General features: G+C 38.3%; 1 protein-coding gene across 1 annotated transcript in view; it reads right to left on the bottom strand.

The window, feature by feature from the left end:
* The window catches only part of OCA2 (OCA2 melanosomal transmembrane protein), a 259,682-nt gene that overhangs the window by 81,364 nt on the left and 151,345 nt on the right, over positions 1–26,973 (bottom strand). Inside the window, exons 18-21 of the mRNA XM_067559931.1 lie at positions 11,965–12,092; positions 7,249–7,308; positions 6,496–6,600; positions 1,314–1,407 (exon numbers count right to left, since the gene is read on the bottom strand). Coding sequence (XP_067416032.1) covers positions 1,314–1,407; positions 6,496–6,600; positions 7,249–7,308; positions 11,965–12,092 — 387 coding nt within the window. The remainder of the gene's footprint in view (positions 1–1,313; positions 1,408–6,495; positions 6,601–7,248; positions 7,309–11,964; positions 12,093–26,973) is intronic.

The raw sequence follows: 26,973 nt of genomic DNA, 5'->3' as shown, positions 1-26,973 counted from the left end.
TGATTGGTATAAAGTAACCAGCCCCTGCAAAGCACCCTTAAAAGTCAATCTGTCAATTACATCATTATAATCTTTGATAGGTATTAAAGCCATTTCAACTAGCAATCACTTAGCTGAATAAATGAAAGAAGGCCTGTATAGCAGAGGAAACTCAATTTGGGTTTAATTTTTTGTTGTGGAAAGTCAACGTGTTTTAGCAGCATGTAAACAAGTATCTAAATATTTATAACATGAAACATAGCACAATCCTATAAATTAAATTGAATTACATTACATTTAATTAAATACTTAATAAAATATTAAATTCTCAGCTACGGTCAACAGTCAAAATCAACATTAGATTTATTATTCTACAAAAATCATGCACTATTTTAATTAAAAACAGGCTAGTCAGTAGTTTGGTAAGATCTTGTTGTAACTCATTCATAACCAATGACAATGAAGTATTTGTAGAATATAAAAAAGAATAATCAGCATAAAGATGAACTAGAGCATAACCAACTGGCTACCCTATATAGCTATAATAAATTAGAATGAAGAATGGGCCTGCAACAGACCCTTGTGGGACTCCTTTAATAATAAAATTTGTCAGAGCAATAAATCCATCTAATTTAGCACATTGTTTTATGTGGAGGCAGATTCACTCCAGCAGCAACACAAGACATCCAAGTTAGCACCAAGATGATATTTTATTTTTAGCTAAATCCTGCCAGGTTCTATTCAGCTCTCCTTACTTCAGCACAACTCCCACTGACTTCAAATCAAGTTGACCTCAATGGGTGTTTTGTCTGAGTAAGGAGTGCTAAATAACGCAGTGAATAGATCTGTAAGTAGTCTTCTGGGCTTTAGCCAAAGTCCACTGATATCAATGGAAAACCTTCAAACGTCTTCAGTGGATCACACCTTTAAGACCACAGATCAGATTTTATACGTTAACTGCATGTTCTTTTAAATAAGTCTATGTCTATGTTTTGAAAGCTAAATGTGTCCTTTTATTTTTCCTCACAAAGGATCTGAACCCTTTAAGCACCATCTGGACAGCTTCTCTGTGTATTTACACTTTATGCTTATGTGGCCTTCAAACACGGATTGCAAACAAATCAGAAATAAATTCTATTATAGGGTAGCAGACACTCATTGAGGGCCTGATCCAATGCCCTCCAAAGTCACTGCGAACTGGATCAAGCCCTGAATGTGCTTTCTATAATAAACTAATGGAACCTTATTTCACTTGAGCTATTCTGTGGAATGTTATACATACAGTAATTTTAAAATTATTACAGTGCGTTAGATTTTCTCATGTTGTTCCTTACCTCCAAGACATGCACCCATGGCCAATGAAAATATTAATGGTTTCACAGGCAGATTCACATCAGGATCTTGACTCAGGTTGAGAAGAACAGGAATCTGTTATTGAAATATATATTTATTTATATATATATGCACGCACGCACACATAAACAAACACACACACATATATATGCTGGTGATGTTAACCATGAACTGAGTGTCAACAAAATCCATTTAATTAAACAATTGAAAATGCTACTGAGATCTAAGAAATAACATTGGTCTGTTTGCAAGCATTTTGCACAGAATTCTCCTCATGCCTTTTGGGGACTCCCCAGTAGGAAGGCCTTCCTCCTAAGGCCTTCTTCATCATCTGACCCAACACCACAATTCAGAAATTAAAGCCTAGCAGTGCTCGATTGAATTAGTGCCTAGCAGTGCAGATACTTCCTGGCCATGGTCTAAGGCCTGGATGACAGCTGACCCATTAAGGACCCCTTAAGTGCCTCCCTGTGGAGGGGAGGCAGAGGAACAGACCCAGATGCAGCAATGTAACGTCCAACAAATTGTTCTCTGCCATACATTTATGGCCAGATTGCAGACCCTTTATGACACTCCCACTAGAGAATCCAGTCTTACATTTATAGTGTGACAGTCAGGGCATTATTGGTGAGCCTTAGCCTCACTAGTTCCTAATGACTTGTTGCCACTGCTGATTGGGGTAACTGAAATCTACTAGAAACAAAAAGTAACATCAGGAAAATATTTGATTCCTTGTATCTTTTCTAGAGACAAACATACATTACAATGATTTAAAATAAGAACAAAAAACTTGGAATTTACGTGGATTAAAAAGGGGGCATTCCCATTTTAAAATCTTTTTACAATCTATATTTAATACCTTGTTAGAAACTTGAACATACCTTTTTACCCTGCCAGTTTTTTATCTATTTATTTGACAAATTGATTTTTCCTTCAGTTAGAAACACTGTGAATTATTCTTATTATTAAAAGCTTACATAACAATTGTTTAGTCCGTTAAAAAAATCAACAGTGTCATCCTTTTGAGAACAATAGAAATAGCAGGATTGGACTGTTAACCTTTAATTCCCTCAGATGGCTGCTTTTGCTTTTAAAGCAGAAGTCAAAGAGAGATCCAAAAATAAAAGTGACATTGAGGAGGACATTAGTCACCTGTAAAAAATACAGCACTACAAATGAAGAGCTCCTGTCAGTTTTAGAGATAAAAAATGGCAGGTCAACATCAGTCTGGTTTCTAACAATGAATTGTCAAGGGTTGGGTCACTTTGCCAGCAGTGTGGTTAATACAATTTTTTTATTACAGTATATTGAGAAAAAGTATTAAAACTCAACTAAAACTGGGATTTCTTATAGCTACATTTTTAGTCCCTGATAAGAACAGAAAAATTATAAATAGATGGCTCATAATATGCAGCGTATAAAACAAATCAAGTAAAATGTAGGATATAATGGTAATAAAATCATGTCACCTAACATTTTAAGGGGAGAACTCCCTGGCTATTGAGTTAATAGTGCTAAGACACCAGGCATTTAAAATGAATAAATAAGGCATTTAAGCAGAGTTGTTGTGGGAATATCCACCACATATATGACTAAAGGGAACAGGGCCATTGAAAAAATCAAGAATATTTTTGTGAAATAAAACATAAAACAATACTATGTGATTCACTATATACATTCTGCAAGCAGAAAAAGCCGGACATATTGTCCAACATGAAAAGCTTGCAGTTCTGTATATAAAACAAAAGAGACAAAATAATTGAGTAGCCAGTGTCTTAACTAGTTAGCCCCTACTATTTTGTATCTGCCCTTAGATACATATCAATACATGTATATCAACTTATTTTGGAGATTTTCTTACTACAGTTTGTTGGGAGGATTTTTTGGTTGGTTGGTTGATTGTTTTCTTACAATACCTATGTATTACAAAGTTTAGACCAAACTAACTGAAATGTGCTAAAAATACACTTTATTGTTGCAGAGCTGGATGGACAGAAGTGTAGGTTTCTAAAATATTAACAAAATGCTGAATTCAACTGTCCAATCTTTTGTGATTTTACTTCCACAATTTTCCATCATTTTGATTAAATGAACTGTGACATCATCACCCTCTTAAATGCAGATCTGTGGTAGAAATCTGGATCTTCAATTTTAAATGATTGAAGTGAATGAAAGAATCTCAGGATTACATTCCATCAGCCAAATTTCAGCCTCCTCTTCTTGTTTTGGGCTCGACCACTGACTTTTGTATTTAGGATCAGTCATGCTAGCTAAGCAATGGAATGATTCCATAGATTTTCTGAATCCATTTTCTGTTTTGTTCTTGTGTGGCTCCAGTTCTTTGTTCCTATTTAGATCAAATTAGATTTACACGGAGAGTGCAACAGTAAGTGTTATCAACCTATAGTTGGTTAAGTCTCTTCAAAAACTCCTTTAATTGCTGTTGTATGTTCAGTGCCTCTTTGTACAGTGCCTTCTTATGTAAAATGTCTGCTATATTTCTCCCAGACTTCATGCTTATAACAAATTTCAATATACTTACTGGAGTTAGATACGCAAGACAGTGTTCTCATTTATGCCTGTGGAGTTATTTCAGATTTACTCTGGTTCAGGAGGAAAACAGAATTTGGCTACAATGGAGTTACAATGAAAGTAGATGTTTCTCTAAATTGCTGATTTTGTGTTACATGGAAAGAATTGTTAGAATAAAAAAGGATCCAACTTTCTTATTAAGTTCAAGTCTTCATTTTATGCTTGTTTGAACTATATAATCACTAATCTGATCTTTGCCATTTTTTGGGTGTTGAAGGTTAAAGCAGATTTCTCCTTAGTGAAGCTGATGTTCAAGAGCTGCTGAAAGACCTATAACATGAGCATAATCTATCAACACAGCTAGACTTAACAGACAACAATGGATTGAAAAATGTCTCATCCTTTCTGAATAAATGCATCCATATTCTGTGCCACATCTATAACCAAAATTTCATTCAAAGGCCATTTCTTCTTAAACATTCCAAAGACACTGATTTTCCATATGCTTTAAGGCAGTAGTTCTCAACCAGGGGTATGCATACCCCTGGGGATACTCAGAGGTCTTTCAAAGGGTACAGCATCTTATCTTGCCTAGTTTTACGGCAGGCTACATAAAAAAGCACTAGCGAAATCAGTACTAACTAAAATTTCATACAGACAATGACTTGTTTATATAGATCTATTTACTATACACTGAAATGTAAGTATAATATTTATATGCTAATTGATTTATTTTATAATTATATGGTGAAAATAAGAAATTTTTTCAGTAATAGTGTGCTGTGACACTTTTGTATTTTTATGTCTGATTTTGTAAGCAACTAGTTTTTAAGAGAGGTGAAACTTGGGGGTACGCAAGACAAATCAGACTCCTGAAAGTCTGGAAAGGTTGAGAGCCACTGCTTTAAGGTAAGCATGAATCCTTTCTAACTTGCTGCTTAGCATCTTAACTATGTTTACATTTTACTTTAGAAAAATTATGTTTTCAATATTTCAATCCATTCAATTGCTTGTTTCCTACCACTTCTTGCAATGCTGCGTCAGATAGTCACTTGTTTGTAGTATTGATCAGTAGCTTTCACATTTACTACAGTTAGAATGAGAAACAGCTACCTAGCAAATTCAATGCTGTCAAATCTGAAAATTAAGATGAATTATCCTTCTTTAATGGAACCATCTGATTGCTCTGTTTACCTTCCAGAGTTTCTAGATCCACATAAACCAAGACGCAACCCTAATGTGCACAACTTATCTTTTCAATGCCCAACACCTTATCTAGAGGAATGTTTTGGTTTCTGGATTCTACATACTGACATATAATTCTGACAGGCAGATTTCACACTGCTAATTGTACTGGCCTAACTCAGTTGGCCTCCTCTTTTCCGTATGGACAAAATTTGGGTGTGCACATAATTTTACACACAGATCCAGTCACTAGGGATCTAATTATCTCATTTGTATGCACAAACTGAGCAGTCCAAATAAGAATTTGAGCCACTATATTTAAGTTGTTTAAAGAAACGAAAAGAAACGAAAAGAAATGAAAGAAGTATCACAGACTGATTGCACCTCTGTCCCTTCTCTAGTCTCTGAGTGCAATCCCTCAGGTATCAGGCTTTACTTCTCCTGGAGTGGAATTCCACATTTCTCCCAGTCATAGACTATATTTGTGTTTATGTGTATTATGTATAACTACAGCCAAATGAATAACTGATTTTTTTTTGTTCTCTGGCAGTTTCCCCCTTCCCCAAAAAAAAGTTGAAAGAAAAAAAGATTAGTTTGGGTTGAACAAAATACAAAAATTGCAAAAAATTTCCATGAATCTTAAAAATCTGTTTTAGGTTCAACTAAACGTGTTTCAATTGGCTTTTTTTCAGGCTTTATAAAAGGTTAGATTCAAGTGGCAGTGCAGGAAGCTTCCCTTTATAACATTTAGCTTACTGGTTAAAGTGCTGAACTGGGATATGGGGGAGACAACTTCAATTTTCCTCTCTGCCTGATACCGGGAAGGGATTTGAACTTCAGTTTCCCACATTTCAGGAGTGTGCCCTTACCACTACGCTAATGGTTGGAAGTGGAGACTCCCTCCACTGGGGTGGGCCTCTCTCTGTCACTCCTGTTGAAGCTATTCCATATTTTTTAATTAATAATTAAATAGGCATTGGAGCACAGACTTGATCTTGAGTCTCTCAAATTCTAGGTTAGTGCTCTAAGCAACAGTTTTATCGTCATTCTCACTGTTTCCTTGGTCCAATAACTATTCATTGTCTTTATGAATTACCATAAATTACCACTATGAATTTAATGTGAGGATAATAAGATTTCAGAGCCAGATGCTTAAAAGACCAGAAGCCCAGGGCCAGTGCAAAAATGCAAGTACAATGGTACACTTAAATTTGATACTTAATTACCATAATGGTATTTGCAAAAAATCTGATATTTGCATGTGCAAATTGCCACTAAGATGCCTAAGCAGTGTGAATAAGCCCAGTAATAATGATTCACTGCCTCTAAGAGGTGGAGGCAATTGTAACACGGTTGAGGTCTCACAAAGCAAGCTCCTTATCAAATAGTTGAACTTGCTGCACATAATGGAAGAAAGAAATGCAACGGCTGCAGAGAGATACATACCATTGTAGCTGTGAATGGAATGTTGTCAATTAGGGATGATGCCAGAGCAGAGACCCAGAGTACTAAAATGATAGCAACTGCTAGGCGTTGATCCTCAGGAACCACCTGGTATTAAGAAAGATGAAGTTACAACTCCATTTAAACTGAAAGCTAACCAACCTTCTTTTTCAGCTGTAACAATAATCTTGATATTTCTCTGTGCTACTAATGGCCTAATTGTACAGATTCTGCACAAAATCATCCACACACACATTTTTAAAGAAGGTGATATGAATATACACTACATTTTCAAATAGGAAATAACGGACAGATTTATTCACACAATAATTCTATTGATTCAACAGAAATGTGGGAAAGGAGGCATGTAGCCAGTGACATTTCTAACAATCACATTGATGTTTCACAAAAGAAATATTCTGTACAGCTATAATTATAGAGTTTTTTCCTCTGTTTGTTATATTAGCTTTGTCTCTCGCCCCCCCTCCCCCTTTCTTGTTTATTAGTTAATTCAAACTACAGAAAACACTCTTATTATTCAAATAAGATCATATATTCTGGCTTTGGAGAGGCATACACAATTTACATTGAAGACCATTCACACTGAAGGATGAAATGCACCCTTTGCATACCTGATGCAGGAATACAGCTGTTCACGTATACTTCAATATGCAATGATTAGTCAGGATGTTTATTAAAGAAATACAAATATTTCCCTACCTTGGGAGGGAAATAACTGCAAACATTGAAATGTACCTTTATTAACAAAGCTGTCTGTTCTCCTATATAATCTATTAAATGAAGATGAGCCAAAGCCTAAAAGAGATAAATTTAGATCAACCAAACGTATGCGAGCAAATATGCAGTTGAAAAAAATATGTTAAAGTGAATTAAAACAAATCTGACAGTTATTTTTCAGTCACAAAGATGTCAATATTCACCCTATGTAAGGTACACATTGCAACAGCATAAGCTATTAAGAACAGTAGAAATGGCAGAAGATCCACATCATTTGTGTGAATGTGTCGCATTTGAAATGTCAACCAGATTCTCTAAAGGGAATGTAGAACACAGACATCTCCTCTCCATTAAGAGCACCACACCAAGGTTTAAAGTTTCCCTTTTTCTTGAGTGGATGCATTTTTTATGAATACTTGAGTACAAATGATTTTAAACCAAATGAAATCCTAGATATGAACCAATACCCTACAACAAATATTTAAATCTTTGGACAGTTCAGGTCAGTGTCTGAGGTTTGTGGCTTAGTAGAAAGAAAGAAAGAAAGAAAGAAAGAAAGAAAGAAAGAAAGAAAGAAAGAAAGAAAGAAAGAAAGAAAGAAAGAAAGACAGAAAGAAAGACAGAAAGAAAGAAAGAAAATCTTTAAGATGGTTTGATTCAGAATCCGAAAAACAAAAACAAATTACTGGCCAGATTTGCAGATACAGCCAAAAAACACAGAATGCAAGTCAGGAAGGTAGCATGTGGAGATGTTGCTAACAGTAAGATGAAATCACATCCAAGTATTGATGCAGCACAGGGATGCCCCGTCGACATCACTACACTTAGGGTGACCAGATGTACCAATTTAATAGGGACAGTCCCAATATTCAGGGCTTTATGATATATAGGCATCAATTACCTCCCCACACCCATCCCTATTTTTCACACTTGTTATCTGGTCACCTTAACTACACTGATATAGAGAGGATGGTATGGGAATTTCTACACATGTTCTATGATCACAGAGGAATCCCACCTCTCTTGCATTACAGTTATCCTCTGAGGGTCATATCCACCAACTTTGTATTCAGATTCTGCTGGCAGCACAGCACAAAGTTGCCACATAATACCCTAGACCTGAATGTAAATGTTAAAGCAAACAAAACTTGTTCTTTATTTACTCCATCAGTCCAGACTATGGATGGAGAAACTAGGACCCCACCAAGTGAGAATACTGATAACTGAAAGGCTGAAAAAAATCAGAGTTCTAAACCTATTCTCCACTGCCTCCATCTTAGTTAGGGATGTGCAAAGGTCATCACACTGAGTGTTTAGCTTCCAGTTTTTCCTTAGGGGCCAGCTCCTTCCAACTTCAACTTTCCCCAAACTCTTCTTTTTTTACCAGATCTTGGGCTCAGTTCTCGCCTTTGGGCTCTGCTTAGCAGAAGAGGAGAGAGGGCATTGACGAGACAGTTATGGGTCACTGATGCTTTGCTGGCCTCGTCCCAGCATGATTTAGAACAGTCATGGGGCTGCTCTAACTTATGCCACTAGCAAATAGGTTTAAGGGATCTTACACTGTGGGCAGTCAGCATAATGAAGGAGTGTCACTTCCCTCTCCAGAATGTCCCATATGCCGGAATGGGGTTGGCATGCACTTTTGAGGATCCCATCTCAAGGCTCAGCAGGTCTATCAGCCAGTTAATACAAATTTTGTTACCTAATGCTGATGGCCCGTCTGTTACAAATACAAACATCCTACATTTTCATAGCTTCTGAGAATTACTGGCAGCTCCAAAGAGCCTTCCCTCTTCTAATTGTTTTCCTGTGCTAACCTAAGCAACAATGGAGCCGTCATTTCAGACTTTTTCAGGTGCATTTCCTACTAAACTTTCAAACTCCAGCTGCCTCCTTATATCCAGGACCAACTGCTCAGGTGGGTTATTGAACAAGAAGACTACATGAAGGTCACAGGGGAAAGAGAGTAGTCAACACATGCCAGTGATATGAGAGGCACAGGACACATACAATTGAGATGACCTTAATAGAACAACCAATCATTTCAAAGTAAACAGAACCCTCAGTCTGAGTAGCTCTAACCTCTTTTCTTACTCTTTCCATTCACCTATTGAATATGGAAAATATTCACTGAGCATGGAGAATATTCACTGAAGCGTAGCTTGGAGTATGAGCAACTGGGAGTCAAACAATTTCTGTCTGAGCAGAAGGCTACAAAAAAGCAGAAGGCTGCACCTGCTGTAATACAGTTGATCCAGGGATATTAGTGTGGTTCAGCGGACAGCACAGTCTCCCTTCTAGACCCGTAGGTTCCATGCTCAAATTCCAATCTGGAAGTTGGGCTCAAACCGAACATCCATGTTTTTGTTGGTATTAGGGAGACTGATGCTGCTATAAGTTTTTATGTCTATTTCTGGTGTCATCCCTGATGGAAGATCAAAATACCATGGCACCCTTGAAAAAGAATTGAGGCTAATTGTAGTGTCCTACTTAGTAAGTCCCTGTGTCAAAGTAGAGTTAAAATATCTAGAACAGTACTGTACTGTACATTAATTAAACAGGTACAAAGGGAAAAACTGTACTTTCAGTCTAGATTACTTTTACTTCGGAAAAAGAGAGAATAGATATAGTAGAGAGGGAGGGAGGGAAAGAGAGAGAATGCACAGTGATTCCCTATATAATGTTCTGCATCTGAAATGAAAAACAAAATGGCAGCTACCTCACTGCTGACCCTGGAACAAGAAATAATCTCTTCTGCATTTAATGTTGCAGTACGAAGAAAACAGATGACTACATCGTTTAATTCAATTTCTCTATACACTACTACACAAACACCAGAAGGGAATGTTTAAATCGAAAGAAAAGTCTCTTTTCTTAAAAATGATTAAACATTTGTATACATTTTTAAACATATCAAAATTTGGATTTTACTTGAGTGCCCCTTTAAAAGTTTCATATTTTTAATAAAACGTATAGAGTAGCAACAACAGTAATGAAATTTGAGCTTTTCCTTGAATAATACTCTGTACCCACTTCAAAAATAAACTTCTCAGCATTTAGCTATCAGCAATAGAGCTGTTTCCCCAATTTTTGTAAGGGGAAGAGTTTAAATGTGGTTGCCACGTTTCCAATCAGCGTTTCATCTGTGCCAGTTTGTTTTATGAGTTAATGATAGTATGGCTCCAGAGAGCCTGAAGAAATTTTGTTTTGTTAACCATTTTTCCAATATCCATCAGTGACCAGAAAAAAAAAATTTCATTGAATGATATCAATATCAATAGTAACTGCAAAATTTCAATACATGGTAAAACTCTTTCAACAATGGTTTACTACTTTGCAGTGTAGTTACGCTGTACTCATATAAAAACGTCTACGCTCAAGGTAAAGCAGTAAATAACAACATTAGAGAATTTGACTTACAGAAAATGCTTGCACCATAAAAATAATGTGACTTCAGTATGGATTCCCAATCATAACTAACAAATTTGGAAATAGACAGCATTAAAAGCTGCATGTGTCAGAGTGCCCATTAACATTAATTGGTGCACTGGGTCACAATAGATGAACTAGTGTTCTGGTGAACACCATAAAGCTGATTGCAACCTTTCTGATGATCAGAGCCTCTAATAACCTTTCAGGAGTTTACTAGATTCTGAACTCCTTATTTAGTATATTAAATAGAACTAGCTGAATTATTCATGACAAATATTTGCTGCAAATTTAGCCCATTTTTGTTGATGAATTGTTCATAAATAAATACAGATATAGACATCTATGGGCTATTTGTAATTATTTGACTAAAAATTCATGCAAACAAATTTCAAATTATGAGTTGTTTATAAAACTGCTCATTTTGACTAGTCACTATTCATGGGGTGTGACTGTTCACCTAGGCCATATAATTGCCTTATTTCTGCACCATGACTGGATGACTGAAACTTTTAAAACAGAACAAATAATGACTAGTAAATAATGAGCATCCTTGCACATGCACAAATAACTGTTTGCATGTGAATATGGGTATTCTTATGAAGAACACCCATTCTTTAAACATTTGTGCCAAAACAAAACAAAAATATCAATCAGCATTCTGAAATACTGAATCAAACAAGATACGTATGTGATTGAATCAACCAGCAATCAACTGAATGCACAAACTATTCAAGCACCTCTTGCACTCAACATTTTAATGATGATTTTCAGTATTTGAAATTTGATCTTGCGTGCTAGACCACACAGAGCTTCCAAACAAATCTCATTTGAAGCTTCTCAGACAAACCATTTTGCAGCCAGGATATGAGAAAAAGTGATGTGTTTTCTAACTGCGACTAACTCCTGATTTTTCTATGGCTTTGTCTAAATAACTTTAAACTTGGTTAAAAATAATTGTCTGCTCACATGGAGCACATGTGACAAGTTTTAAATTAAACCTCTCTTTATTGGAAATTATGGAAGTGGAAGGGGAAGAGGACAAAAATCAGGGTTATAATGAAAAATGAGATTTGACTCCAGAGCAGCTCTCACCATTCCATAATTCTATTCTCTGTTATTATGACTTAACTATTATGTGAAATATTACAGAGCATTCACCCACTTCTTGGGTGAGCCCTCTATACAGGATAACGCTTGCTCCCCTAACTCAAGTGCCTCTTGCAATTCTAACTGTCCAAATTATAGAAATCACAGGCTCAAAATAAAGGAGAATAACTGCATTTTTGTGTTAATTCTTCTTACCTCCATTAGAACAAACAGTGCTGCAAAGAAAAGAAGTGTTGCCCATTCCACTCTGTTTAGTATCATCTCAAAATCATGGATATCAGCTAACACTAGCAGCCAAATAGCTCCCAGCATTGCAATCCACCCTGCATTAAAAAAAGAGAACGGTGAGTATAAGTTACATTTTCTAGCTTTGTGTAAGATGCACATTTATTTACTAATGACATAAAATATAGAACACATTTTTCATTTAAACATTTTCTGACCTACTTTTTTTATGCTGACTATGTAGCAAGGAAATTTAACAAGACTTTGTTCTACTTTTATGTACAAATAGAAATGTACAAATGCCATGTAGGAGGAGATCCGCATTTGATTATCAATCTCTTGCTGTGGTGGCCAACAATGCCTGGGAGTGCTGAGGAATCTGCAAGCATTTTCAGGTTTTAGGGAGAGGAAGCATCTTGGGCTGCTGAAAAATCCACTGAGTATGCTTCATAAATAAAATTCCCACTGATTAGGATAGGCATTGAAAGGCTCTGAAGAGCATTCTGTCCAGACCTTCTCTGAAAGAACATTGGTGACTGCAATATCCGACCTCCAGGACATGTTGGCTAGAGGATAAACTAAGGAAATGGAAGGCTGTTCAAGGATGAGGGGTTGTCTCTTAAAAACAGTGATAAGCTATATATATGTATGTACCCGTTATGTATGTACCCGTTATTAAAACAGTATGTATGTACCCGTTATTAAAACAGTTAGACAGGGTGAGGCAATATCTTTTATTGGATCAACTTCTGTTGGCAAGCGAGACAAGCTTTCGAGCTCTCTCACCAACAGAAGTTAGTCCGGTAAAAGATATTATCTCATCCACCTTGTATCTCTAATATCTTGGAACCAACATGGCTAAAACAACACTGCATTCATTAATACAGTTTTACAGTTCTTTTCATTCGCACATCTCCAAAAGCTCAAAGCTCAATATTCAACAAGGGAAAACAACCACAGAATCCTCTGACTTATATTCTAGGGTTATCATCAACATTATTAAAATATATCCTGGAACTGTCTGTGCATAAAATGGCAATTTTTGCTGAGGGAACATGCCAAATTTCAAACTGAGAAACTTCAGATTTCAAAGAGAATTTTCATTAGGCACATGCCCCTTTCATGCTCATAAGGAAATTGCTGGATAAACGGCCAATTTCTGTATGAAAAAATAAATTGTGATACATAATTTTTAAATTTTTAATTATATGCACAAGGCTTCTTACCATTTCAAGTTATTTCTCTTTTTGTTGTGACTATTTCCTTCATCTCTATCTAGATACTACAGTTGGAAAATTATGCCTCTGAAAAAAAAATCCTTGCTGGTAGAAATCTTCTAGTCAAATACTAATAATCAAGTACTGAAGATGATTTAAAGATATTAAGATCCTGCCACAGGTCAGGTAGACAATTAAAATGGCTTTCTAAGAGGCTGCATCTAGCTCATCGATACTATGAAATAGCAAAATATAGCAGACTGATTCCATGCACTTAGAATCTGGGACCATTCAGTAGTAGCTAATACACATGTGCTTCTGCTTCTCTTGTCCCCAAGGAAAAAAGTTTTTAAGAACATCCAAAGGTTTAAATTTAGAACCCAATGATATTCCCTCTAAACTGTATTAAAAAATAAAAGTAGAAACATACAGATCAAATATGTTCTCCACTAAGGAAGTTACTGAATGTTGACTGATGCACTTCAAAATTCCTAAACAAAAAGACCTACTGTAGTTCTACACAAACATACCCTTATACAGGAGATGCAATTTTTTATTCTTCCAATACATATGTACTTTTGGAACTTTAAATAACATATTGCAAGGGAATTTTAAATCAACTGTGATCACTGGAACACAACACACTTGTTGAAAATACTTCATACAGAAAAATATACAGAAACATTCTTTTAGTTATGTAGCACTCATTATAAAGTCAGGAAAGGTCTTTATAAAGCCACATCATATTGGACCCCGATTAGGAATTTTCATTACCTTTTAATGGATTTCTAAAATAATGATGTATATATTATGTTCCACTGTATAAACATTTTCTTCCTTGATTTTAACTGCCAGCTTTTCTCTCTCTGGATCCTTCCTCTATACCTATGAGCTGTAGGATTGTAACAGCCATCCTGGAAAATAAAGTGTTCTCAGTACCATCTGCTTTTCTAAATACTATCCTCTCTCCTTCTATCCACTGGTCTTCAAAAGCCTGCAACATTCCCTTTCCCTAAACTGCCTCTCCTCAAGCTCTCAACTTGAGCGTTGATAATTTGGCTTCTGATGCCTCCATGCTACTGAAACCACTCTCACAAGAATTTCCCCTTTATCATGAGTCAAACCTGATCTACCACGGTTGCATGTGCATGCAGAGAGGAGGATGAGGGATCAGGAAATCTCACTGTTTTCACAATTCAACAAAAATACATTCCTATAACCAGAGACGAACCCAAAATGAATCATGGAGTCAAACCTCCCCAAACTTTGAGGAAGTTCACATTCCAGAACCCTCTAGCAGGCCCAAACCAGAACCCTAAATCCTCACTCGACACTTTGAGGAAGTTTTGATTGGATCAGATTCCAGATTCTAGTAATGCAGATTGGATTAGATTCCAGATTCTAGGAATGCAGATTGGATCAGATTCCAGATTCTATTAATGCAAATTTAAATGATTAATTAACCCCCTGACTTGCTTGGTGTGATATTATATAAGAATGGACATACTAGGTCAGACTAATGGTCCATCTAGCCCAGTATTCTGTCTTCCGACAATGGCCAACGTCAGGATCTTCAGAAGGAATTAACAGAATAGGTAATCATCAAATGATCCATCCCGTAGCCCAGTCCCAGCTTCCGGCAACAGCAATCCCTGCCTATCTGGCTAATAGCCATTCACCCTAGCTGAAGATCTGACCTTAATGTCTTTGAGCATAAATAAGGACTATGATGAATTAATGTTTCCCATGGAATGACTGTGATTTCTCTCTTCACTGTTTAACCTAAGCCACCACTGCACCACAGCAAACCCGGAAAGCCCAGTTCTGTCCTCAGAGAGATCTGTGCAGTTCCCATTAAAGTCAATGAGAGTTTTTGGTTCAAGTCTAAAGGTAAAATTAGGTCCCAAGGTCCTGATTCTCCACAACCTTCATCCCTTTTGTAGCTTTTTAGGCAGCATTTTAGACCCATATTGCCCAAGTAAAACATTTAGCAAACCTGTAATATTTAAGAACTGTTAGTTCTTAATATATCTGGAGCAATCAGTGTAAATATCTTGGCATTATTTGTTTCTTCCTGCCTGTCATGAAGACAAATCACTTTAAATGTGCTATACAGAGAGAATAATTATTTTCTAATGTTTACTTAAAATAACTGAATTGCAGAGAGAAACATATTGTAACTCATTTGTTAACACGGTGCCAATGGTTTATTAGCGTGTTTTTCTATAAGTTACTCTCAGTCTTTATAGTCTTGTCTTCTTTCTCTTTTTTATAAACATGTGTAGTATAGGAGACCCCAGGAAAGAAATCATTATACTATCATGGGTCCCTCTACTATAACTATGCAGATGACACACAACTTTCCATCTCTTTCTCAGAAGGTGCAATCTATGTCATCACACACAATGTCCCAGGCAAAACAGAAGTGAGGAACAGGGAAACACTTCAAGGAGTTTAATCAAGACTTTAGACATGCCCTTAAATCATCCGCATTAAGAAGCCTCCAAGTATCACTAGACTCACCTCTGATCCCTGAAAACCAGACTGCAATGCCGCCTTCTTCAACTCCAGCTAACCAGGAGACCACACCCACTGATACAGACTGAATCACCACATGAGTTTACTGTGTTATCACTGGACTAATGTATGTTCATCAACCCAGAACTATCTGCAACTGTCAAAGTTAACTAGAAACTCCAGTTTGTGCAATGTGTGGCAGCCAGCCCCTTGGGGCAAACTAGCTATGGAGAACATATCACATCAGGGCTTTGTGCACTTAGCTGGCTTCTCACCTGTCCTGGCTCATGTGCCTGGAGATTTTTCAGTGTGTCCATGAAGTGATCTGCTGACTCAGACTCACTACCTCCCTCTTATACCCCAAAAGTTACAGAGACACGTCAATCAAGAAAAGGTTACATAGCTGACCAAACAAAATTAATCACTGGGCAGAAGCAAAAGTTACAGACATGTCACACACACACACAATTGTTAAGCAAGCAGTCTTGAGCTGTTAATTTAATATATAGATTTCTCCATAGCTGCAATTCTAAAATATATCCAGGCTTCATGTTTTTCACAGACATCTGCCCCCAGCATAATCAGAGAGAGAGAACACATAGAATCAAATCCAATTCACATGTATCCTGTCTACTATCCTCCTCTCCCAGTCTGTCTAACTATGCCAAGTTCCTGCAAAGGCCTGAAAATGGCTAAAAGCAGCAAGCAGCATAATTGATAGTCCATCCCTATAATTGGCAGTGGCTTGGACACCTGGCTGATTGCTAAAATGCCACTGTACAGTTTTTAACTGATAAGGCCCCAGCTTATAGCAAAAATTCTTCTTAGTCCCTAGATGCATGACCTTGCACTTTGCACTATTAAATTTCATCTTATTTTTATTACATCCTAAATTATTGGAATTTTAGAAATATAATAGATCAGAGAGAGAGCGAGAGAGAGAGAAATTAGTCACTGTGTCTCTTGTTTGACGGACTGATCTTAAACTCCTGTTCTGCACAGTCATGGTTTCTATGGGATACAGTTACAGTTCCTATTGATTTTAGAGAAACAGGAATATCATGAAACTTTAATATGCCATCACTCTGAAAATTCTGGGATGCCTCCTACGCAGGAAGGGTTTGCACATATTCTATACTGCTCCAGGAAAAAAAACAACAGAAATAGCTTTTGTGCTTTGGTTTATTTCCCATGAAACTCTTTACCTAGCAAAGAAAATCTTCAGAACAGAATTCTATCATTGCAGTCCAAAACAGCTGACTTCATATTTTGAAAATAATCAAGTACTGGAATTAGTGTCTAGAATATGTAGGAGGTGGGGGTGGGAAGAAGGATTACCATGGCAGCTGCAGGCTTTACAAATGACTAATTAAGAAAAAGCTGTCTCCTTTAATAACTGGGATATTGTTTGGCTTACATCCAAATTGAAAAGCTTGATAAAATGGGCATCCTTCTAAGAATCTGAAATCCTTAGAAACCATATATGCTTTTTTTAAATTGTTTTAATCTGAAATAGTTTCCTTTGCAGGAAAATCTTAAAGGCACATTCAGAGTTTGCATTTGTGCAAGATCCCAAGTCATCAGACACATTTGCAGTGAAAACAAAAAAATAGTATATTATATAGATACACACACAGAGAATACACAGTTATATTAGCATGAATTTGGTATGACTGCACCGGCAAAGTCACCAGTAAGATAAGTAGATCATCCCAAATAAGTGTTGATAAAAACTTAATACCACACCATATCATTTATTCTGAACATGCCACAGAAAAATAGTTTTAGATATGTTTTGCTGAGCTTCAAAAAATGTTAGAACTATGAACTGCAACCCTCTTCTTGCCTTCAATGGGACTACACACATGATTAAAATTAAGCACATGCTCAATTGCTATACCAAATAGAGGGCACATTTAACTATAGCCTAGCAGAACAGAGACCAGAGGGAGACCTAAAAATCTCTATAAATATTTTTCTCTGCTTAAAAATGTTATGATTTGAAAGTCTAAGATCAAGGTGCAAAACAAATGGTGGGTTCCATTGGCAAGCTTGGAATTTTCCCTATCCAGTTATATACTGATTCCATTTCCAGCCCAATATGGTGATAAGATATTAGAATTTAAACCCATCACTAGTGAAATTTGCCCCATCTGGCACTTAGACCAGAATAATTTTGCGTGGAAATTTCCTCATGTGAAGGAAATAAAGAAACATTTCTCTGGCAGGTTGCCTTTTTCTTTTTAGGGAGTTGTTTACTGAAGCCTCAAGGTGTAGGATTTTAGAAGTATTCCCAAAGTATACGAGTTCTTTGGCATTGCAGACCCATGTAAGACTGGAGTCTATTTTGCAGTTAAAGAAGATATTCAGCCTCTGTTTTTCAAGAGGAATACAGTGCATCTTCCTCAAATTTACAGCGCAAAGTTGTGGGAAAAGACTGAATTTCCTGGAATTTGTTACTAAATCTGTTACTTTGTTTATAAATAGAAATTAATTTAAGAATAGCCCCTTTAAGGAAAATATTTCCCCGTCTCTCAGTTTTCTTCAGTTCCTTTCTGCTGATAAATGGCTGACTTGTTATAACTCATATTTTCCTTATAGTTAAAACTCCCCACCAGTTAGTGATGAGTGTGCATTTAGCAAAATCATTTTGCAATTAAACACAGTTAATGATTTTTCTCCTATCTTTTCCATTGTATTCAACATTTTCCCTCAGTCAAAATGATCACTATTGCTCATAAGTTTTTGTGTGTGATTCATGCATGTGAGTGTTTTTGGGACATGTAAGGCCTAGCAACTAATGTTTCTGCAGTGCTTTCCTTCAAGCCATGGTACACCTGGCATGTTACTAAGTATATTAGGAAGGTTTGGGACACCACAGCATTCCAGCAACCCCATCAAGAGGGAGCAATTACGCATCCTATACATGCTGTATCAAAAATTCAGGATGATTCCCCAACTGAAAATTTGTCGAAAAGGGATAAAATGTTGCTAGGTATGATATCCTCTAAAAATAAGGGTCTGCCAAATTCTGGCTCATCTCTTAACCATTTACTAATGCCCACCCACAACCTCTCCACTGATGGTGACTGACCTCACATCTTCACAAAAAAACTTTCATCTGCCTCCAACACATAAGAGAAACACACAACACATTGATCTCCCTCGCAGTATAATGCAAAACTTTAATAATTGCTTCATATTACCTCTAGCAAAACACAACACTCCACACATATAAGCGGAGCACACATGTCAACACTGAGTATTTGTTAATGTTGCTGAGATTTTGTGTGTGTGTGTGTGTGTGTGTGTGTGTGTGTGTGTGTGTGTGAGAGAGAGAGAGAGAGAGAGAGAGAGAGATCAGACAAATACACACACAATGTGGAAATATTTGGATCAATTAATGAAATTAAAGACATATAATCCTAGAAATGGAGGACTGGAAGGAGACCTCGATACATCATCTAGTCCAGTCCCTTTTCACTGAGGCAGGACTAAGTATTATCTACACCATTGCTGGTAGGTGCTTGTCTATCCTGCTCCTAAAAACCTCCCTAGGTAATTTGTTCCAGTGCTCATCTACCCTGACAATTAGGAAGTTCTTCCTAATGTCTAACCTAAATCTCCCATGCTGCAATTTAAGCCCATTACTTCTTGTCCTGTCCTCAGTGGATAAGGAGAACAATTTTTCACCCTCCTCTTTAAAACAATCTTTTACATACTTGAAGACTGTTGTCATGTCACCCCTCAGTCTTCTCATCTCCAGACTAAACAAACCAAACTTTTTCAATTTTTCCTTGTAGCTTTTCTAGACCTTTAATCATTTGGTTATTCTACTCTGGACTTTCCCCGATCTGTCCACATCTTCCCCAAAGTGTAGTGCACACAAGTGGACACAGTGCTCCAGTTGAGGCCTTATTAGTTCTAAGTAGAGTGGAAGAATTACTTCTCATGTCTTGCCACAACACTCCTGCTAATACATCCCAGGACGATGTTTGCTTTTTTTTGCAACAGTGTTACATTATTGACTCATTTAGTTTGTGATCCACTATAACCCCAGATCCTTTTCTGCAGTACTCCTTCCTAGGCAGTCATTCCCATTTTCTATTTGTGAAATTGATTATTCCTTCCTAAGTGTAGTACTTTGCATGTGTCCTTATTTAATTAAATTCTATTTATTTCAGACCATTTCTACAGTTTGTCAAGATCATTTAGACTTCTAATCCCATCCTCCAAAGCACTTGCAACCCTCCCAGCTTGGTATCATCTGCAAACTCTATAAACATACTCTCTATGCCATTTCCAGATCACTTATGTTGACTAAAATGCTGAAATACTCCACTCAAAGAACCCTTACTCCTGAACTATTTTTCACTAACAGTTCTGAATGTAAAATAAAATTATACTGCACTGAAGTAATTTTAAATTTTAATTTTAGTACTTTAGTAGTAATTTTAGTACAGTGATTATACCATATGTAGCTCAAATACACAAATTGTAAGAACATGTGTTAAGCTTTTAGAAAAAATAAATGTTGGCACCAGATAATTATGTTTTAATCTTTAATAGGCTTTTTTTTAATGTTGCCTGAGCATAATCTTGTTCTGCCTTTATAAGATCTCTTCTGTTAAGCAACTGATATTTGCTGGTCTCAAGTGGCCTCCTAAAAAAGGTCTAACTATATATAAAGGATTTCCAGTAGCCGCTATGCCACTTGTAATAGCACATTTTAAGACTACCTAAGGGACGGAACGGTGATGGTGACAGAGTAGGGCAGTTTGCAACGTTACGTGACAGTGGTAGCTTGATCCAGCATGAGAGAATGGAAAGAATGTAAGAGAGCTGATGTAAGGTAAAAGGCCAGGCATGTGAAAAGAAGTAGTAACTCAGGGTGGAGAGAAAAGATTGACTGTAAAAGCAAAGACCAGAGCACAGAATGAGGAAAAGAGGAGTCACAACAAGACCAGCTGCTTTTCAGTCACAGATCAGCACATCCACAACTCCCAGGTCAACTGGGCTTTATTCAGATATCCTTTTGTTAAAACAATAGCAATTAATTGTGGGATCAGTGTGGGATCAGAGTGGAAAAATCACATCCACCATTGCAATACAAAGTCCACACTTACTACTCTTATTGATAGTCCTGTTTAATCCAAACCATTTCACATATGAGATAGGATGATGATGAAGGTAGAATTCTGTGGAAAACACAATTAAACTCTGATATCTGAGATGACCAAATGCCTCAGGTTTCTACCATTGCCCTAGCTACAGGAGATTTGTATTGACAGATGTAACAGCTACATGACTTCCTATGTTACACAAGCATAGAGGCCTCCAGGATTTTACACAGCCTTCCCTGAGTAAAAGCTGCCTTGTTTAAAAAACACAAATATTAAAATTAAAATATACAACCTGCATCATCTTTTTGAGTAAAATATAAAATGAAGGGGATGTGAATATGTAGATTAAAGGGGTACATTTCAAAAAAATAAACGTACAGAAAACAGGCATTTGCACATGTAATTATAAGTCACATGTTGGACAATATATGTTTTGCATGCACAGTTACATGTTTGCAAGTGTGACTACACATTTTGAAGACATAGCCTGGGCACCTAGTTTGGGAAATTTATCTAAAAAGAGATGAACATTAGGAGTGCCCTTTGAAGCAGACACTGTTTTCTCATACATTCCAAGCAGAAGTGTTGCAAAGTTAACTTGTCAAGAAGGCATGGATTGGCCCTGACTTTCTGTGTTCAAGCCAATGTTGATTGCATGAATCTGGCTCCATTCCAACATGCTAATACTCATTAGCAAAAAGATAGATCAATTTATTTAATTATTTGTGCTACACAGAAGGTTATCTTTTTTATATATGTATATAACATAATCAGTAAGGATAAGCCAAGTACTATAAAAAACATTATTTTCACTCTCATTTTAACACCTACACACTTAAATCAAAACAAAAACCTATTTATTCCATGTGGCAGTCAAATCTCTCCACTATGTATACCAGAGAGCAGCAAAATGAAACATGCAAGTCACTCATGTGCCTTTTTGTTCTTCACTCCAAGATATCACTTCTAGCCAACTAAACTCAGCACTACTACAGGCCATAAGAGGTGAACTAATAGAAGGCAGCTCATGGGTGATAATCCTTAAAAGTCAGAATGCCTCAAGCTGCCCCTCTGCACTCCGTCATTTTCAGGCCAGGGGTTAAGGAGACAGCCTCACTTGTAGAAACTGGCAGCTTAATTTTGGCAGGAGCAACACTCGTGAAAAATTAGCACGAGCAGGAATTAACACAGACAGGGGAGATTGGGATGGTGTGATAGGGAATACAAACCCCACACGGGACAACAGGAGGTTAAGGGGCAGCTCTGCACTCAGCCAGCTCCATCCCACCACACCTGCAAGGCATGCACAGGCTGGAGAAGGTGTTTAAAAGGGGAGCAGAACAGCTCACCTGCAGGCAGACCAGAGAAAAGAACAGACCTTCACCCTCAGCTCCTTGGGGAAGGGCTGACTGAAGGCAGAAGTATTCCCACCCAGCCAGCCACTTCCTGAACGCCCCTCCCTGAGGGAAGGGAGGGCCAGATTCTGACACACTCCCAGACAGAGGCATTCCTCTCTCTCTTACTAGGTCAGTTTATTTGTTCATGGACAACTCCAGGTGGCGACAGACTTTAAAGTGACCTGACTACTTATATGGGATTTTTTTTTTGCAGACTCAATAATAAAAATAATGTACAGTTGTTTCTATTCTTTACTGGACCTAAACAAAATAGAAATACATGTTCTTGTCTTTTGTTGTTGTTTTTTTGCTTTTATGGTTGGTTTTTGTTTGGTTTTTTTTAAGGACTTGGTAGCTAGTAAGACTGCTTCTGTGAAAAGTGATACTTGTATGTTAATATCACTTTCCACAGCCTCCCACCTAGCCACTAAGTCTGCTGTGAAAAGTTAGATTAACAAACATACAAATATCACTTTCACAGCAGATTTACTGAGCCCCAGCAAGCCCAGGTAGAAATTAAGCCCTGGTGGGTAGGGAGGCAGCGGGAGCCTGGGGGGATGGATAGGGAATTGTGGGAGGCAGCGAGGGGCTGGGGGCAATGTGGGAGGGGTGGTGAGCCCAGGGCTAGACCCTGTGACCAGGGGATGGAGCCCCACGGCTGAAGCCTGCCACTCACCGCCCCCAGGAAGGTGGGGAACTCACTGGCTGCCTGCTTCTCCAGTATTTGTGTCTCCAGAAGGTAGCAGGGCCCAACCCCTGCTGAAGGCCCTGGGGGAGGAGCCACTGCTTTGCCCCCCACCCTCAATCACCCGTGGCCACAAGAAAAGCTCCTGGTGGCCACTTGCAGCCACAGAGGTCACATTTGAGAAACGTTGACTTACAGCCACCATAGTAATTACTGTGGTTGTGCATATCCACACTACTCTCCTTCTGTCAGGGTTGCATGTCCTGACCAGGGGCATTTCCACCAACTCAAGAAGGGCAGTGGGGGGAGCTGAGAGCCTAGGCTCTTGCTGTGAGCTCCCCACTCCCTGCTGGAACCTGACTGCTCCCGGGCTCTTAGCTCCCTGCCAGGAGTGCAGCTTCCCCAAGGTTTTCAACTCTCCACTCCCTGCCAGGAGCCTGCCTGATCCCAGGCTCTCAACATCCCACAATGAGTTGGGCTGCTGCCCAGGCTCCCATATCCCTTCACTGATCCCCCCGCCTCCCTCCTCTGGCTCCCAACTTGCAGCAGGGAGACTGGAGCTTTGGTGCAGCTGGGCTTCCCATGGGAAAACTGGAGTCTGGGCAGCAGCTCAGCTTGACGTGGTTAGCGGAGAGACTGGGCAGCAGTGTTTCTATGGAAAGTGAACATTGGTGCAGTACACATTACATTTAAAATTTTAGTTTTAAGATTCCAAGAGTCAAATTTCTAATCAAGTTTCTGAGACACTGCAGAGCAACATAGGCCTTTCTTCATCACCAGGCAATCTTCCAGGCAAGCGCCACACTTGGCTACTCAGCTCACTAGTCTGTTATAATCATGGTTCAATCATAGAAACTACCGTAAAAGCTGGCAATCTGCATGTCTGTTTAAACAATAGCAGGATGAAAATCAAGAGAAATTACACAAGAAACGCTCACCAAGCCAAGTTTGAGGTGCCACTCATTTTTGTATAAAGACAAAACTTCCACTCTAATTTGCATAATACACTCTATGGACGTCAGTTGTTTTTTGTTCTGCTTCTGCCCTTTCCAATTATAGGCTTTAATTTTTCCTGTGAATTTCTTCAAAACTTCCTGAGAATTATATAAATGAGTCAGTAAATATGGCAACTGGCTTCCAAAGAAAGGACAACACAAGTGCCTTTTGTAATCACAGTAGTTCAAAACATTTCTAATTTAATGCATTGACAATAAAATAAAAAGGAGGCCTGTAAAATATAGTGTACTGAATAAAGCGGAAGGCAGATTAAATGAAATGAAAACAATGAATGCAATTCCTTTTACAGTGTTCAGGTCACAGGATTTAATGTTTTAACAATATAAGATCCCATTGATCATGAGAGGAACTCTCAAAGGGCCCAATTTTAGGGTGTAGCCAAGCGGCAGAGCAGCACTCAATACAGGTTTCAAGACAGAATTTTACAGAATTACTGAAAGTCAAGAACAATGTTATGTATGACACAGCCAGAGGTTTGAGCTGCAGTGCATCTACAATAGAGCTGAGAATTAATTCTCAAGGAGGAGCCTGGGTGTAAGCACAAAGGAGTTCACCAATTAAGTCTGATAATTTGAGACAGTTAAGAGGAAACTTGATCACTGTCTATAAGTATGTACGTGGGGAACAGAAATTTGATTATAGAAGGCCCTTCAATCTAGGAGACAAAGAACAAAACGTTCAATGGCTGGAAGCTGTAACCAGATAAATTCAGACTAGAAATAAGATGCACATTTTGCATCTGACGAAGTGGGTTGCAGCCCATGAAAGCTTATGCCCGCAGAAATTTGTTAGTCTTTAAGGTGCTGCAGGACTCTTGTTGTTTTTGCTGTAGACAGACTAACATGGCTACCCCTCTGGAACTTTTCACTGTGAAGGTAATTAACCATTGGAACAACTTGTCATGGTCCCTAAGTAAGCTACCCCTGCCGAGACCTTCTTCCGGTCCCTCAAGTGCACCCCAGTCACGTAGCAGGCCTACCACTTTGCCTTAGGGTGGGATCAATTGATCCAACCATCTCCAACTGGGTCTCCAGATTACCTGTGGTTTTCCAGTTGTGTTATTTAGCGAGCAGAATGGGCTTGGCACCTGCAAAAAGCTATCCTCCTGGAGCCAGAGACAGCATGTGTTTTGCAGTGATACAGAAACAACTACTTCAAAACAAAGCATGGCTTATTTTGCCCCAAAGGTACACAGCATTTAGACAAGTGGATTTAACATAACAAAGAGACCTACACACACATTCCTTTACCTAACAACCCCTTGATCCATAACCCAAGCAAGTCTGGTTTATTCCCTATTTGCAAGTTAAAAGAAACAGCCTACACTGCTTGAAGCCTGCTCCCTCAGTCTGTGTGTCTCAATCAGACTGTCAGCCTTTTCACTGACAAATTCTGGCCAGCCTCTCAGTTCACCCCCAAAAAGCTGTCCTTTTTTTAAAAAACATGGACACTTTTTAAACTGCCAGGGTTTTTTTTATTTCAGGCTAGGCTATGCCTTGGGAAAAGCAAAACATTCACATCTTTTAAACCCTCCTCAAAACCCACTTCCACTCTTTTGACTACAAAAGCATAAACCAGTTAGCAAGGACTAAGGCCTGGTGCGCACTTAATCTTAGGTCAACATAGCTATGTAAGTCAGGGGGTGTGGAAAACGCACAACCCTGAGCAATGTAGCTTTGCCAACCTAACCCCCTGTGTAGATGCAACTAGGTCAATGGAAAAGTGCTTTCGTCCACCATTGTCCAGGGAGATGACGTTCCTAGGACAGAAAAAACCCTTCTGTTGATATAGGTTACATCTACACTACGGGTTTATGCCCACACAGCTACAGCACTGTAGCTATACTAGCATAGCGCCCATAGTGTAGACATAGCCTTTGTAAAAAGCCAATTGGGATTGTTGCTTTTTTTTTTTTAAAAACACTTTCCCACCTTACTTGGTCACCCATCTTAGGATCCGAACCCTGAAACATTTAAGCTATGTCTACAGTACAAGGTGGGGGTGTGATTCCCCTGCTTTTGTAAACATACTCACGCTTGCTCCTATGGAGCTAGTCTGAGTATAAATAGCAGCATAGCCAGGGGAGCTCTGGCAGTGACAATAGAAGCACAGCTTCTATTGCAAGTGTACTTGCCGAGTACAAGCACGCTTGGAAATGGTGAGTATGAACTTGGCACAGCTCAGCTGGGAGTCCACTGCCACTCCCAGTGCTACTGCAGCTAGACTACTATTTATTCTCGCTCAGTGGGAGCTAGCACTAGTACGCATGCACGAGCAGGGAAATCACATCTCTCACTTGCAGTGTAGACAGGCTTAGGTACATACAGACATAAATGGGACTGCTCACATGCACAAAGCTGATCACGTGGGTAAGTGTTGACAGGTTAGGGGGCTTATATTGTAAGATCTTGGGGGAGAGACTCAGTCTCACCATATGTTTAGATAGCCCTTAGCATGCTGTGGATGCTACTGTGGTACAAACAATACATAATTATAGGAATGGAGTCAAATTAATATTTTAAAATGTTATGGACACACAAAAAAAGGAAATTTACAAACAACATTTCAATATTGAGAGAAGCTCCTCAGCCCAATTTTGTATTTCTGTATGAGAGATGAAGGGTAGTCAAGTGTCAAAATACTTGTCACTGGTATTGTTTTTTAATAAGAACATAAATAGGGCCATACTGGGTCAGACCAATGGTCCATATAGCCCAGTATCCTGTCTTCTGACAGTAGCCAATGCCAGGTTCTTCAGAGGGAATGAATAGAACAGGTAATTGTCCTGTCAGTCATTCCCAGCCTCTGGCAAACAGCAATCCTTGCCTATTCTGGCTGATAGCCATTGATGGACCTATCCTTCATTAACTTATCTTAGTTCTTTTTTTAATCCTGTTATAGTCTTGGCCTTCACGACATCCTTGGGCAAAGAGTTTCACAGGTTAACTGTGTTGTGTGAAGAAATATCTCCTTTTGTTGCCTATTAATTTCATTTGGTGACCCCTAGTTTTTGTGTTATGAGA

The sequence above is a fragment of the Emydura macquarii genome, unplaced genomic scaffold (assembly GCF_026122565.2).
Source record: "Emydura macquarii macquarii isolate MOO-44397 ecotype Brisbane River unplaced genomic scaffold, CSIRO-AGI_Emac_v2 contig_2207, whole genome shotgun sequence".
Lineage (NCBI taxonomy): Eukaryota > Metazoa > Chordata > Testudines > Chelidae > Emydura > Emydura macquarii.
Note: the sequence above shows the minus strand (reverse complement) of the source record. Positions and strands in the feature narration are given on the sequence as shown.